Source organism: Symphodus melops, assembly GCF_947650265.1.
Source record: "Symphodus melops genome assembly, chromosome: 12".
Lineage (NCBI taxonomy): Eukaryota > Metazoa > Chordata > Actinopteri > Labriformes > Labridae > Symphodus > Symphodus melops.
The window spans coordinates 18,273,821-18,290,906 of record NC_136702.1 but is presented as its reverse complement, the minus strand read 5'-3'; the positions used below and the strand labels follow the sequence as shown (position 1 = coordinate 18,290,906).

General features: G+C 39.1%; 1 protein-coding gene across 2 annotated transcripts in view; it reads left to right on the top strand.

Annotated features, from left to right (window-relative positions):
* The window catches only part of lrp1bb (low density lipoprotein receptor-related protein 1Bb), a 276,595-nt gene that overhangs the window by 129,502 nt on the left and 130,007 nt on the right, over window positions 1-17,086 (top strand). For both annotated transcript variants that reach the window (XM_079357144.1, XM_079357143.1), the window contains exons 5-11: window positions 1,571-1,828; window positions 2,309-2,471; window positions 9,531-9,753; window positions 11,506-11,698; window positions 11,847-11,990; window positions 13,228-13,464; window positions 13,866-14,046. In XM_079357144.1, the coding sequence (XP_079213270.1) occupies window positions 1,571-1,828; window positions 2,309-2,471; window positions 9,531-9,753; window positions 11,506-11,698; window positions 11,847-11,990; window positions 13,228-13,464; window positions 13,866-14,046 (1,399 nt within the window). The remainder of the gene's footprint in view (window positions 1-1,570; window positions 1,829-2,308; window positions 2,472-9,530; window positions 9,754-11,505; window positions 11,699-11,846; window positions 11,991-13,227; window positions 13,465-13,865; window positions 14,047-17,086) is intronic.

The window sequence follows — 17,086 nt, the reverse complement described above, 5'->3', positions numbered from 1 at the left end:
ACCAGTGGACGGACTCCTCTTTTCAAAAATATAAAATTGTATAGTTTAAAATAATGTTGTAAATCACATAGTGACAGTTCAGCAGCCTTGGTCTTAAATAGAAATATAATAAGTCCAGATGGCTTAATTGAGTGACGTCACATTGTGCTTCCCTGTTTATGGATGGACAATTTACATTCAACAAATAGGCATAAAGCAGTGATTTATTATACATTGTAAACATTTACCAGGGGGATGCATATTTTCTCACATTAGTTTGCAAGTAAGATAGTCAATTAGATGTTTTGCAGTAATACAATAAACAATAATGAATAATGAATGTCTCTGTTCAGATGTGGATCATTTCTATTTCCTAAAATATGTAGGCTGTAAACTTCATTGCTCTGTCCATCCATCCCTTGGCTCAGCTTACCAGCCACTTGAAAACACACACACTGTCCTCAGCAAAGAAAAGGAAGATGTCTAACTATATGTTGTACTGCGAGAGGGGAGACACTCGGTGTGTCTGTTGGAAAATCTATGACAGAATCAACCCTTCAAAGACTCCCATATTGTATTTTTGCATTCGTTTAAAATGTCTTTTTGGGTGTCCTCTCAATGCTTTTCACCAGATTTTACATTAGCGAACATTTCCCATGTTTGATTAAGTGTCAGTGGGCAGAACTGTGTCCGATAATTTTCAAGAAATTGAGTCAAAACCCCATCTACCCCCTGGAGTGAGAGAGTGATGTCTGACTTATAAAAGTTGAGTCTGAGGGCTAAGGGGAAACAGTTATTTGACCGGACATTCTGATTTATTACCTATATTAGGAGGGTAGCCCTTGAGTTGAACTCTTGTGGAAGATGGACATAAATAAGGGCCCCATTTTAGGGGGTGAACCTGATGTCAGAGAATGTGCACGGTCAATTAAGCCCATGAAGCAGTTCATCTCCGTTTTCACCGCCATAAACTGTCCTACCTTGACTCTCCCTGCAGGAGAGAGAGAGAGAGAGAGAGAGAGAGAGAGAGAGAGAGAGAGAGAGAGAGAGAGAGAGAGAGAGAGAGAGAGAGAGAGAGAGAGAGAGAGAGAGAGAGAGAGAGAGAGAGAGAGAGAGAGAGAGAGAGAGAGAGAGAGAGAGAGAGAGAGAGAGAGAGATTAACCTTAAGTGAAGGAAGTCAGTTCCTTCACTTAAGGTTAATGTTTGGGTTTCTTAATTTGCAAAGTTATGTCATTAAAGTTTTAATTGAAAAACTATTCATTGTTTGTTTGACTTGTTTTGATGCTGTTTCATTAAGTTTTAAATTCATTTTGTCCTTGATTAATTTCTTCTTCTGTGTTTCTGCCATTCATGTCCAATTTTGCTTTTGGTCTTTTTCATTTTCTTTTTCTTGTTTGTGTCCTTCATTCCTCTTTTTGGCCATATTTTAAAGCACACTTAGAGACAACTTCCCCTCTAATGCTTTTAAAAAAAAAAATGTGATTTAGTGTTTCATTCGGGTCATGTGGTCCCTTGATGTTTCTACACAGCAACTGTGGAATCGTAATATAAAAAGTTAATAATAACTTCTATATTCCTCTTTTCACTGCAGACGCTGGTGACAACCGTCCAATGCTTCTCATTGGTGCTTCAGATCGGATTGTCATCACCCATCTAAATGGGACAGGCCTCCAGCCCCTGAGGTCCTTGGGTGTAAATGGAACACTTGCATTGGATTTCCAGCAAAACCAGGAAAGTGTATGCTGGCTTCTGTCTACAGAGTCCTCTGGGCAACTCCGCTGTGCTGAAACAAGGAATCTGCGCGGATTCACACGGGAACAGGAAATAAGAACACAACAAAGTTTGCAACGTATGTTTCCAATTACTCACAGTTGCCATCTCTTACAGTACACACTTTTTCTCTTGCTTTTTTTTCTTCCAAGTTTTAGAGCTTAGCTGTTCTCAAAGTGTGAAACCCAACTATTTGACTAAAAGATGTGCATCTTGTGTGCTGAGATATTGATAAAACAACACACAACAGTATGGTTAGGATGATGTGTCTCTTAATAGGGCTTTGATTGATTCATTACTCCTTGCTCAAAGTTTGAATTTAGATTATCACAAGAAATGAAAGAGTTGAGGACATTCAAATGGCTTATGAAGAAATGCCATTGAGTGACTTTAAAGGAAGTGTTGGAGCATTTTTTCCAGAGCCAGAAATTAGAACAATGTAGTGACTCTGGTTGGTCTTTTCTCTTTTGTTAAATCTCACTGGAAGTCATGGTTGCTGGTTAAATATTTGACATGTATTATGTTTATTAAATAATTCCAATTCTGTTCGTTGCTGCAGACGTGGAGCACATGGCGATCGACTGGCTGACTGGAAACTTGTATTTTGTTGACCGGGTAACTGACAAGATATTTGTTTGTGACCGAGCTGGAGACACATGCGTCACAATCATCCAGCTAGACCTGCTCAATCCTAAAGGAATCGCTCTGGATCCTCTCATGGGGTGAGTGCTCTGCCGTCAACATGATACACCATCTCTGAATGCGCTACAAGGCTCATTTATCATCATGCATCTTTTGTTAAAGCAGAAAAAATAATGGAAGAGAAAAAAATTGCTATGCATAACAATTGACTTGTCTGGGAGACTGAGCGAGTTACAATGAAGGGATTTAAATGATTCCCTGTCCTTCGACTCAGCCCTTTTCTCTTTGAGCTGTGTAATTTGGTGGATAGTAATGCTTCAGACAGTTTCTACTGTCGAGACATTCATTTGTATTCACTGATTTCACTCAACATCCCTCAGCAAAAAAATGGCCCTGCAGGACATTCCATTACTAGAATGTTTTTTCTCTATAGACATCGCTAAAAAGCCGGATGGCTTTGGAGAAAAAAAAAACTACCCCACACTAGTTTCATAGGAAGGTGAAACAGGAACAGCATGTGGTTGACAATCACATGGATGACAATTTTGGAAAAAGTGTTATGTTACCAACATAACACTTGAGCTGTTTCTCCTATACAACAGGAAACAATAGGGTTGCTGGAGCCTTGCAATTTGTCATGGAAATTTTCTCATTCTAATGTTTTGCTTTGATCCTTTTTTTTAATATATATATATATAATTATCATTATTTCAAGTATTTAAATGTGATTGATAATATTAAGGATGTCAACATGATGCTTTAGACTGTTCGTAAAATGTGTTTATTTTTGTATTTAGATACTATAGAGCTCATGAAGGGCAGTTGCTCAGTGGGTATAATAAGACTTCTGTCAACTTGAAGGTCGATGTGTCCTTGACCAAGACACTTAACCCCAAGACTCTCCCGCTGCTTTGTATGTATGTATGTATGTATGTATGTATGTATGTATGTATGTATGTATGTATGTATGTATGTATCTAAAACAAACATATACAGTATATATATACTGTTTGTTTTAGATTGAGAGAGAAGCAGTGCCTGTACATAAGTGTAAATAACATGTTTTTTGTGCAGTGACTGAATCAATAAATTAACAGTTATAATGCAGTGACTGATCTATAATAACATTATCTTAATAAGTATATATCAAATAAATGTTATATTGCAGTGAATAATGTGGCTTAGTTGGTAGTCGTTGTCTCTCGATCCCCAGCTCCTGCGAGCAACATGTCCGATGTGTCCTTGGGCAAGACACTTAACCCCAAATGCCTCCCCCTGCTGTGTCAGGAGTGTATGAATGTGTATGAATGGGATTAGTTACTTGTAATTGTCAATATACATAGCAACCATTGCCATCAGTGTGTGAATGGGTAGGTGTGACCTGCGGTGTAAAAGCACTTTGATTAGTCAGACGACTAGAAAAGCACTATACAAGTTAAATTCCATTTACCCATTTTGCAGTGAATAAATAAACAGATATATTGCAGTGAATAAATCAGCAGTGATATTGCATTGAGTAAATAACTGCAAAGTAAATAACTGAAGTAGTCATCTGACTAAAAAAAGCACTAGACCAGGGGTGTCCAAAGTGCAGCCCGGGGGCCATTTGTGGCTCTTGAGTGGATTTTTTGTGGCCCTTGACTTCAAATCGAAGAATCAGAAGATTTTGGCCCCAGGCCTCATCAGATGGCATATTTCGTTCTTTTTTTCTTTTTCATGTTAGCGAGGGAGACCTATAAAAGCCTGACTATTCTTTCCAAAAAATTAGAACACAATAGTTTCCCACTGCAATTAGTTATTGTGTATTTACATTATTTTTTGAAGAGGTCAAAATACAAAAAGTTCCTTCCAATATTTAAAAAAAACAAACAAAAAAACCCTGTGGCCCTTGAGCGATTCTAACGCGACTATTTTTGCCCGCAAGAAAAAAAGTTTGGACACCACTGTACTAGACTAACAGAGTTTAAGCCTGACAGACTCACACTGATATGACTGAACCTTATTATTTTTTTCCATTTACTCTTCAGCCTTACATTTCACTGACTAAGTAACAAGAATCATTCAAAAACAGATTCACTGCACATTTGCATTGATTGTGAAGTGTAGAGCTGACAGCGTTTTCTTTTGGGATCAAGTATTGCTTGGTCGTAGGGGTGGAAAAACACAGTAATCTAAATGCTCATGTAGTCTCATCACTTTATGAACAAGTACTCAGGTACTCTGAGGTTTTGTATTTTTTTTTTCTCTACAAAAAACGATGGATGCAGATTGACGGCTAACTACCTTGTTGTTTTGTGGACCTAAGGTTTATAAACTGTACTTTATTCATCAGCTTGGACTGAAACTATGAGCTGTAGGGTCTTATCAGAAATAATTGGCTGCTGGTTCCTTAATGACATGGGCCGTGTTGATTTGTTTGGCAGCAATTTGGCTTATGGTAATGAACTTTAGAGTAGCTGACTCCCATTGAATCAGCTCAGATAAGTAAAGATGTTTTTCGTAAAAAAAAATAAAATAAATGTTTGTTGTACACATGATTGGCACACACTGTGCCCATTCTGCACTGTGTACAGAGGCATGATGTATAGAGTCTGCTCGCCCACATGGGAGCTGGACATGATGGCTGCTCACTTTAGAACACACAGACGTTTTCCAAGGCTTCTCCCTGCCTCTAATTAGTGAGACAGTGGTACAGCTGTTTCTGAAGAGGCGGGCCTGAGAGAGGTCTGTCAGCCTGGAGCAACGGAGCGAAAACAAATGAAATCAGGGAGGTGTTGGATGGCAGCACAGTGAGAGGAAATGTGTTTATGGAATATGTTCTCATTTGGCACTTTTGTTTTGCAATTTGATTTTCTTTCCGAATCTCTGCCTCTTTTTTTTCCATCAGAAAATACATTTAAATTAGCCATTGGGAAGCTTTTGATGGTAAACTTTACTCTTTTACAAGAGAGGTAAGAGTTTGATTGATGCTTGGGTTTGTTCATCAGCCAGAATTCGGATCAGCACTATAAAAAATAAAATTGAATTTAAAAACAAATTGAAGCTCCCTGTGAGTGCCATTTTGATTAAGTGTGTGGTTTTTCACGAGTAGAACATTGGTTGATTTGTTTTTGAAAGTTGAATAGAATTATGCTTGACAAGAAACCTATCATGTGAAGAAAAGTGCTAGATCTATTGACTGGTTTTGAACATTGCAAGTGAAGTTTGAATATGACTTTTTTATTAACAAAAACAGTTTAGGGAAAAATGAAGAATACCTACTGTGCTCTGGGCTATGAGCTGTTTTGTGTATAAGTCAAAAAACACATTACGGCACTCTGGGTCTATCAATGCTTTTGAACTGACCCATTGTTTGGTTTGGCAACAAAAAAGGCAGGAACCTGAAACGAAAGCAGATGAAATTGTATCAGACTTAGTGATAGCCACAGATATCATATGATGGCCCGATGTATTAACATAATATTGTTCTATGATGAAACCAGAGATGTACGGCTCTATATGGCTTTAAAAAAATCAGTCATTGTTCAGATTTGTGAAAAGAAATGCTGCTGTGTAAAACGCTGCACTTTCTTTGTTCCTAAGAGGTGCAGTTATATTTAATTTGCTATTAAAAGCAGTTGCTGGCAACAAACCAATTCACATGTTCCATTGCTATTATTATTGCTGTTTCATTGTGAGGGGGCATTTTTGCCTGAATTCTACAAATTAAACAATGCAGAGGAGGGATATGTTCTGTCACTGCTGGACAAAATTGAAAGTAACTACTTTAAGTACTTCTTAATTCTAACAGCGTCTCCTCAGTCTACTGATCAGCGTAAGATACAGACTATATGACTCGTATGTTGTTTCTTTTTTCAGACGTGCTAATTTCTATCTAGCATGGATCTAACTAGTCATGGCTGCAGAATACAAAGTTACAGCATCAGCACCATCCTAATCCCAGAAAGCTATCATTTGTATGCCACATGGAGGTGCACCTGTTTGGGGAGCTGGGTCCCTTGCTGACGCTGACAGTTTTTTATTTCCACCACAGCCTGGTCTTGGGTTCAAAGGGCAGCCCATCTCTCCTCTGACTTGACTTGTGCAGATTAAGTCGGCTTCCCGCTGCTCTATGGCTGAAGCTCGTTATCATTGGTATCTGTCTGAGCTCTGTCCTCCCGGAGCCACAGCAAGACAGCACGGCAAGCCTTCCATGTTAATTACCGTTTGTGCAGACCTGAGCAGTTTTGAATACTTAAAGTGACAGTACGTGAGATCTCCACTTCCATAAAAAGGGCATATCACTTCTTTGTCTGTCTGATTTTATTCAGTCCTCAAAAATAAATTACTCTACACCTGTATTCCATGAGTCCTCGGTATCAGTCTGACATAGCGCTCGCTCCCTGTGTCTTTGCGGATTGATTTCCAAGCCATCCTCGCAATTTTTTAGGTACTAAATGGTTTGGCTCCTCTGCATCAGACGTCTGTCATTTTATGTCTTTTGACTCACCCTCGGGTCCTTTGCAGCAAGCCTTCTAAATGTCCCCAAAATTACCTCAAAGGAAATGGGAAATGCTGCTTTTATTGCCTCTGCCTCCAGGTTATGGAGTCTCTCTGTATCGGAACGGCAGCTTCACTTTGCTTCTTTTGGAGGGCATTGAAACACAATATGCTACTGTTTCTTTTTGTTAGATACAGCTTCAATTTAACATTCATTTATACAAGGATTTTTCCTGACAAAATATAACACATTATTAAAAGGGTACACACAGTAGATTAATCATGTGTGTAAAGAAGCTTGATGTTTGGTCCATTCCTTACAGGTGTTGCAGAACTCCATCATGTGTATAGTTGTGAATAAATAGAGGCAGAATTTTGTATACAGTTTTATACTTCAAGTACAGTCCTGAATTTCCCCATTGGGGATTTATAAAGTAATATCCTACAGATTTGATGCTTTTTTGACTTAATGCTGGGGTTGTATTTAGATAGACCTTTGAGGTGTGACTTCTGATTGAAAGCTATCTGAACTTAAAGGGATACTTCACCCATTTGCATGAAGCTTTGTATCATTAGAAACATGGTAGTAGTGTTGAATGGTCATGAATCCAACCCTCATTTTGTCCTGAGACGAGAAAAACGTGTTTTTCTTTGCCTGGAAGTTTTCTTCATATGATGCAATATGACGCTTTTTGCATCACATGAAGAAAACTTCCAGGCAAAGAAAAACATATATTTCTCGTCTCAGGGCAAAATGAGGGTTGGATTCATGACCATTCAACACTACTACCATGTTTCTAATTATATACAGCTTCATGTAAATGGGTGAAGTATCCCTTTAATACTAGTTTGACTACATAGTGACTTGACTGGTCCTATTGGGAAAATCACTTAGACACATATATAAAATCTGTCTAGTCTTACTGTTAAAATATTTTTAGTAGAATACCTCAATTTGGATGTCGGTGGAAAAAAACCTTAAAGGTGGATATGAGTCATACATCTCTGCAAGTGTCAACACTGTGTACAGTTTAATTAATGTGGACAGTATTTTAACCTAACTGAATCTAGCAAATAAGAGAATATGTTGTTCTGTTGACAAAAAAGACTATTGTTTACGCTCTCTTAGTTACTGTTGCTACATCAACCATCTCTATGGTTGTGCAGTTAATGGTGACAAGGAGGGGCCAATGCTGACCACTCAAATTATTCTCGATGGCAAATGTCTATTTTGCCTGCTAAACTGATAACTGTTGCTTGTTGATTTTAGCAACTGGCAGTTGAATTAGCTGTCTTCTTAAAACACTCATTTGAACAGTAGCTTCATTGTTAATAACTAATTACAGGCTCTCTTGCTGTCTCAAGTTTAAGACTGAGCCTAACATTTACAAGTTCAATTACAGGGATATTTCAACCGCTGAAACATGAATCTATGTTGACATTGGGTATAAAGTAGAAATATGAAATAATTCTTGACCGACACATTACAGAAAGTATGTTTTGGGCTCATGTGGATGAAAGACAATAACTCCCAGAATGCAACAGCACCTCAGGCCACTCCCGCTGAGTGAGGTTTTTAATAAGTGGTAACACTTTTTATTCATGCACGTATTCAACTTCAACTTTTTAAGTATGTTTAAGACCCGGTTATAAAGGAACAGCATGGTTCTTGGATTGCAGTGTAGAACTAACAGTATTTTTGTTGTGCTTTTCTTATGGCTGTAAATATAATACTGTATGAGAAATTTCCTAATGTAACACATTTGAGAATGATGTGCTAGAGGTGAGTGTGCACCAACTATACATGTGTTTTTGTTTTTTTTTGGAAATGTTTTATTTGAAGGGCATAGATATAATACACATGCACAAACTGAAAACAGCAACCCAATGGTTGTATCATCATGTTTATAGCAGATGCTAATTTTCAACTCCTGTCCTTCGAAGGGCTTTGTGTAACTCAAATATCAGTTAAAAAGGAAAAAGAGAGAGTGAACTGGGTACAGCAGGATGCCGTACTAGGGCTGGGATGTTTGTTTTTTTTACCCTCACTGTGCAATAACACATGAACACTTTCACTTCTATGTGCAATAATCTCACCCAAAGTGCAATAATCACAATAATAATAATCATTGTTTTAGCCATATTTTGCTTTTTCCATGCATATTTGTATATTTTTGCTTTTTTCCAACAAGGGGTGTTCTATTAGTTACTTTATCTTATTCTTTATATTGTTACTTTTTTGTTACCTGCTATATTTAATGTTTGTCTGATATGCTGCTGGGAACCTAAATTTCCCTGAGAGAGTCATCCCAAAGGGATCAATAAAGTTCAGTCTAAGTCTTTGGGTGTCGCACGATTCGATTCAAGAATCACACTCCACTCACTGAAAAATCTCAAATTTGAGCAAAAGTTACAGTTTCTCCTGTTTTATTCCTTCTTACTTTCCGTTTGGTCTGTCTTCTTTTCATCAAACTTGTATGAATTGCAGAATTTTAAGGTGGTTTCGGATTCTGTAGAGAAGCAAATGTTGGCTGTAATTGATTACTTGCATGTACAGTAAAGTAAAACAGTCTAAGAATAACTGCAAATGCATGTCTCTCTTCCAACAAGCAGGCAGAACTCTATGAATATAATCATTGAAACACTGTTGTCCCCTGCAGAATGATGTTCTTCACTGACTATGGGAATGTAGCCAAGGTGGAGCGCTGCAATATGGATGGCACCAACCGGACCCGCCTTGTGGATTATAAAATTGAGCAGCCCACAGCTGTGGCATTGGATGTGGTCAAGAAGCTGGTGTACTGGGCAGATGCCTACCTAGATTACATTGACGTGGTGGATTACAACGGCAAGAACAGGCACAGCGTCATCCATGGGAACCAAGTGAGTGTCACGTTTTACTGTAAGTGCTGTTTTTTTTTGTTTCTGTTCGGCTCCACATCAGAAGGAGCCATTGTGGACAAACGTAAGTGGGAATCTGAACACACAGTCGTTCACTTATCAGTGGCTGCTTTCCTCCTCTTCATTTAGAGGCTTAAAATTGCAACATGAGAGGGATTTTCTTGGTTAATTCTCTAATTTAGTGCACTTTGCTTTATCACTGCAAGACAGGTGGTATATTCACTGCTTGTTGATATAATTCCCTCTTCATTTACATAGAAAAGGTCTTTTGAATAAAGGATAGATGATTTATGAAATTGAGGCACATGTGGGGCTGTACTCCAAATGAGCATATCAATAGTCTCTTTCCTGTAGGACACTTTTGAGGCCTTTCATCGCCGCTTTTGACTATTCATTAAAAATCCCTTTCAAGTGACTTGGGCTAGATGTTCACCATTCACGAGGAGAAAAAAAAACAACCTACATCTCAAGCCCCTGATTTTGTATGCAGGTGATCTTTGCATAACATTGCCTCCTCCATTTGCTTGCAGCCTCATTAGACAGTAGACATTCCTTTCATTTTAGCCGCATAACAAATTCCATGCTGCCCCTTTCGACATCTCTTTCTATAGTCTTTGTTTAATGAAACTTTTCTGTCTCAGCCAGTGTATTCAGTGTTCAGGTGTAACACGTTTGTTCTTTTAGGTGTTCTCAGTGCAGTTAAGTGCAGCTTTTTATGTCATTCTAAAAATATACTGTAGGGTCAATGTATTGCGCTAATAGCCTTTCCGACCACTAAAAGCAGTTTGAACCAACACATTGTATTCACTTACATCAGAGTCTGTTTATTTTTATTTATTTTATTTTTTTCAACATCCCCTTGATTTCATGAGACTGCTATGCACTTGTAGCAACCCTCCCAGCTTGATCAAATTCCTCGTCTCTAATTCGCTGGACAGCCCTCTTATTATTTAATAACTCTTATTAGGCTATTCACTTCCTGGTTGGTACATTCAGTCAATATTTGGTCAGTGTGCTGTGGGTTCAGCTCGTGCAGTGTGTGCATTTAAGATGCTTTTATGGCATTGCTTTAAATTGAAAAAGTAGAACATACAAGCAGTTTATCTACTTACAGTAAGTGCCTCTCAATCATAAAGGCTGAGTCTACCACAGCAACATAGGTTTGATTCAAGCTGGGTCCATTTCTCCCCTGTCTTCTCACTCTGTCTCCTGCCTCTAACATAACACAGGCAAAACATGTCCAAAAATACTTGAGAAAAAAAAAAAAGGGAAAAGTACAGTGCTGAAGTCAAATTCCATAGAGAGAGAGACACGGTTGGGTGGTTTGTTTGTTCTTTATTTATTAATTCTGACGCATGTTCCTTGGTGCCTCTGATGTTAAGGTGTGACCCAGTGAGCCTATGTGGACTTCCTGTGAACAGAGCTCTCCCAGCCATGTCGCTGTGTGTGGGTGTCAGCCTGCTAAATGTAGCATAGAGGCTCTGGTGTCAGGGCCAGAGGCCTCCCCATGGAGTCCACTTTTTGACCCTGTGAGCTGCCAGATGTGCAGACAGCCCTACCAGCCTCTCCTTCTCCCCTCATGCTTGCTACATGATTACAAATAAAAGTCCTCTCATTAATTAACTTTTGTTTCTGTTTACTTTTTGTGCCTCTTGTGGTTTTATTTATGTTTAGCTTCAGGGATGATGTATGAAGAAACTCTTCATGAATCTCCTTGTTTTTTTTTTTTTTCAGGTGTCGTACATTTATGCATTAGCTGTGTTTGAGGACTACCTTTATGCTACCCACTCAGACCCTTCCAAAGTGAGTTCCTCAGCAGAGCTGCTACAAATCCACAGGTTCAACATCACAGCTGAGAGCAGGACACTTGCCAGCCTTGGGAAAGCTGCAAAACTACGTGTTTTCCACAAACTCACTCAGCCAAAAGGTAAAGGACATTTCTAGTAGCTTGACGTGTAGGTAAGTGTCAAACGTTTATATCATGTGACATACAAGCTCGAGTCTGTCTTGATGAAGAATGAGGATATTTCAGTGTTGTAGAATGATCCCTTTATCCCGTCTGCTTTTGTCCACAGTCAGGAGTCATGCATGTGAAATGGTGTCTTTTGGAAAGCCGGGTGGATGTTCCCACATCTGCCTTCTGAGTGGCAGCTACAAGTCCAGATCTTGCCGCTGTCGCACTGGCTACAGCCTTGGCTCTGACGGACAAACCTGTAAAAGTCAGTATACATTTTCATCTGGACAAAAAAGATCCAACATTGTGCAGCAAAAAAAGACAATGTGTTTTCTTTATTGATATGCATTGAGTTGGACTTCCTGGTCTTAATGAACACGAGTCATGAGTTATGACAGAGTGGGACCTTTCCCTCATTTTTGTGTCTTACACTGAAATGTGCCTGTGAAGCTCCTGCGTCATTTTGAAGATGAGAGTGTGATACACATGCTGCAGACCTTCAGTGATGTAGATGAGTGCTGTGTGACACAGACCCATTTGAAAGTGACGTTCCGCTATCGACCCGTTGCCAGCCTGATTGATTATTGTCATAATGAGGTTTTAAGTTTGTCTGCTTTTGGCTTGTCTGATCAATTGCTGGACATTGTGTTGTTGACAATAATAGCAGTAGCTCAAATTGATGACACAATCCGAGGGCCCACCACTTTTCGATCGGGGTAACGAAGCATTGGGAGGCCTGGCATGACACATTTGATTTATTCCCCCTTCATAGATGTTCTGATGACACCAGCTATCTCTGTCTTGCTCGCACTTTCCTCTCCCTGAGCATAATGAGATTCGGTACTAAATGGTAGTGCTTCTTCATACAGCAGTCACTGTGGGGTTTGATATCTGGGTCTCTTGCAATGCTTAATTGTCTCCTGGGTAGTCGGTCTCTCCCTCACAGAATGATAAATTGAAGTGAGGCATGTGTGGTCCTCACCCCCAGCATCCTAGTCTCCTGGGTAGGTGCTGAGTGTGAGGAGAGGTCTGCTTCTCTCACTGGAAGCCCTCCTTCATTCCTCCTCTCGCCTCTCTGGAAGATCCCAAAGGGTTCGAGAACATACAGCCCCCTGAGCGGCTGGTGGGCCGCCAAGGAGTTGCCTCACTTTTCTTGGGGCCCTGTTTGCCTTTCTTCACAGACACCATATTTTAAAAACACCAAAACAGTGTTACGAGCCAAGGTAAGCACTGCCATAGTCTTGGCATAGTCTGTTTGTTCAAGGATTTTCCTTCTCCTTCTGTTAATGCGACTTTAAAGCAGGCATGATTGAAGGTGGACAGTACAGTCATTGGCACTGATTACTGGCTCTATTAACGTGAATGGATGGCTCTGGCTCTGGCTCACATATAAGAACAATGTGGCCAGTAAGAGGGTTTAATGCTGGGATCAGCATTGATGAATTAGACCAATTAAATGACAATAACAGTAAAATAGGGTTCTGTCTTTTCTTGCCTTTTAGAGCCCAAAAGCGATCTCTTCCTTTTCTACGGTAAGGGCCGTCCTGGAGTAATCCGAGGCCTTGATATGAACATCAAATCCAACGATGAGCATATGGTGCCAATCGAGGACCTGGTTAACCCTCGCGCCATCGACTACTATGCAGAATCAGGACATATCTACTTTGCTGACACAACCAGTTTCCTCATTGGTCGGCAAAAGATTGATGGAAACAGTCGAGAAACGATACTTAAAGATGGTGAGTAAAATGTGTTTGTTAAAACCTATTACTCTTTTTTTTTTATTAATGTGGGGTTAGACAATACTCAGAAGTACTCAGATATGCATACATATTATTTTCCGTTTCAATATACTTACTACTGCAAAAAAGCTTTCCGTCAATAATAAAACATGCTGAATTCAGTATCATCGAAAACAAATTCTTACCAAACTGTGCTAATAACTGTATTAGCTAGTGTGAAAAAAAGTTGGCCAAATTTTTCATTTTAACAGGATTTCACAAAACATCTGATAGTGGCTTCATGGAGACATTATCAGAATGTAATCTTACCTGTTTTATTTACATTGACCAGAGTTCCCTGTTTGACTTTGCAGTGCAATAAATGTTTGTTAAAATCATTTTTGTTGGCTCTTTTACAGAACTTGACAATGTCGAAGGAATCTCAGTGGACTGGATTGGCAATAACTTGTATTGGACTAATGATGGCTACAGGAAAACTATCAGCGTCGCCAGACTGGAGAGAGCCTCCCAGACAAGGAAGACATTGTTGGAAGGCAACATGTCACATCCACGGGCCATTGTGGTTGACCCTCTTAACAGGTCAGGCAAAGACAAAGACATGGTGAATTGTGTTTTTAATGATGGAGACACACAGACCTGAAAAAAAAATATTTTTGCCAGCAGCAGGTCTTATCAGAATATGTCTGTAAAAGGGTGCAAAGAAATAATTCACAAGTAGCAGTAAAGGTAAACGTAATCATATACTAGCTTTGGGCTGTAGGTGAATAAGGCTGGCTCAAGAAAAAAATAAAAATTGCCATGTTGCATAATTTAAATAAGCAAGCTTTCAGATGTTATACTTGTGGAATATGAGCCAGCTGAAATCTACAGAGCATTATTATGTTTTTTTAAATCACATCTCCTGGCAAGGTTGGGAGATTCTTGCTGTAAGACTTGATGTGATCTTACTCAAGATCACCTGCATTATAAAGAAAGTCAATTACAGTCAGGTCCTGCACCTTGTTACTTCTGGAATCAGTTAATCCTCCATACAAAAGAAAAAAAAACCATTAATGAAGGTACACATTCTGCTAATGCATATTCTGCTCACAGCAATCACCTCGAAACTGATTTGATTATTGGTCAGGTAAGAGTTTTTTTGGTTAAAGAGAAAGATGGCTCATATTTTTCTTGAAACTTCACTTCCAGGTACCAGTGTCTTCTCCACATGCATGCTCTTTAATGCATGTTTCTTTGTAGGCCTTATACATCTGCTCCTGTGCATTCCTATACCACATCATGAACGACCTTGTTAGCATATATGCTGCCATATGTATAGAGCAGATGTGCAAATTATCAGTGATTTTCTTGAGGATCTTGAGGATTTACACTAAAAGGCTTAAATCGTATTAACACACAAGAAATCCAGAGATTAGTTTCCATGCCTGAAGAGAGTTCCTCCAACAATTTCCTTATGAAGCTGTTTTGCTGCTATATAAGCACACACCAAACTGAAAGTTGCACTTGTTTGTTTTTTTGTTTTTTTGAAGATTAGCTTACTCTGATTAAGAAAAAAGAAATGGAAACTGCCATAATAAGAACACAGTCTTAAATGATTCAGACTAATGAGGAAGTAGCCTACTAGCCTTCTTCTTTTTTTCAGAATTTAAGCCCTGACATAAATACTGTTGCAGGAATGTTGGGGGTGGGGGATTTCATGTCTTTTTTTTTGTATGAGGATTAATAGCTTTTACTCCAACCCCTCCCACTGGTAGCACAAATGATTAGGAAAGCTAGTTTTGGGCTTCAGATGTAGCATTCAGCCTGAAACCTGCAAGTCTTTGATCTTTATCTGCTCTGCTGGAAGAGGGTCTCTTCAGGTAAAATGGATACACCTCTCCAGCTGATTTCTGTACTGCATACTCGCTACCTTATTTTCTGCTCCATTTGCATCCTGTAGTCTGTGTTGAGATGATAAGGACGACTTAACAGAAGTATACCTCTCTATCTCTGCTGCATTAGGAATCCCATACATGTATTCATATGAGAAATCCCACCAAAAACGGTATCTGACTTGAGTGATGTGACTCTGGAATGGGCTTTAAAAAGCCTGCATCCTTTTTCTGTTTTCAAGTATAGACCATTGACCATTTTTCAGACATCTCTATATATTTTAATGCTGGTTTTTTTGGATGTTCTAAATCACATTGAACTTTGTGTTTTGCAATATTTTTTTGCACCACTGACTTTTTAATTAATTTTTTTCCAAAAAAAGCTCTAAATATATTTTTCCAGCCTGCATTTTATGAACATACACCTACTACTAACAGTTATTTTAATGCCATTTATCCTCCTGATTAGTTTAATGAAGTCATCCTAAATGTTTCAGACTTGAGAACATCATCATTGGATTTCTAAGCGTTAATTTCAAACGTAGCCGGCAACCAAGTTCATGTCTTCAAATTAGGGCTCGACTGAAATCCCTGTATTTTTTGGGGCTGATACTGATATTGATCAAATGGGCTGATATCTTTCTTAGATCTATGTTTGATCATAGAGATAAAATGAGACAAGATGAAAATGTCGGGATTGTGTATTCTTATTTTCTTAACATGAAAATGCAAACGTTCCGTCCATCAGTCTGTAACACTATTATGTTGGTTTCTATGTTTAAAGGTGTGTGTGTGTGTGTGTGTGTGTGTGTGTGTGTGCATGTGTGTGTGTGTGTGTGTGTGTGTCTACATGCGAGTGTGGAGACTTGATGAATAATTCATCAGGCCGTAAAAAAAAAGACTTCAACACAGAGGGAGTCTTCATTCACCTCCATATCCTATTCTGTTTCATCTTCCCTTAGCCAGCCCTCTATCATTGATGAGAAACAGAGGCCACATGGCTCAGTCAGCAGCACTCAAACAGAGCAAATCCCCTGAGCATTGTTACTAGAGAACAGATCACGTCAAATCGTTGACCCAATCATGTTTCAAATACCAAAGGTCCATTGAGAGTTGCATTCTTAGCATACGCATGATACACCGTAAACTTCTTTTTGGAGTGGAATGAAGGACTTTGCCTTGATGTGCAGCCAAGCAGTAGAAGGCTTTCACAAAGCCTCATACTTTCTTTGGGTACAATGCACCTGCCTCTGGCTGCAAGGGTATGTGATTATTTGGCTTTACATATTGGAAATCTGATCTCTCGTTTATCACCATTCAACATCTACTGGGAACACTTGTCATAATGTGAAAACCTATTTTCTGAATGAAAGGTTATATTCTCGTGCTTGGTAGCGGCGCAGGATGTCTTGTCTTTAATGCTCCATGTTTGAATCAAAGCGGCATGTGAAAGATTCAGTGGGGAGAACGTTCATGCCCTCCCATGGGTGTACAGAACAGAACCTGCATTGTAAATTTCACTGTGCTATGAGTACATAATTCTGAGAGACGTCTGCCCAAACACGCTGTCACATGTGCTCTGATTGATAAATCAAAACAGGCTGATAAAGGCAACAAGTGCATTTATCTAAACCTCCATGTGTCAAGAAGTGAGGGCAGGGATGAATGAGGAGCATGAAGCTGAAATAAACTGTCTTTAAATGCGGGATATGATCAGTGTTCATCTCGATATGAGTATGATCTACTCA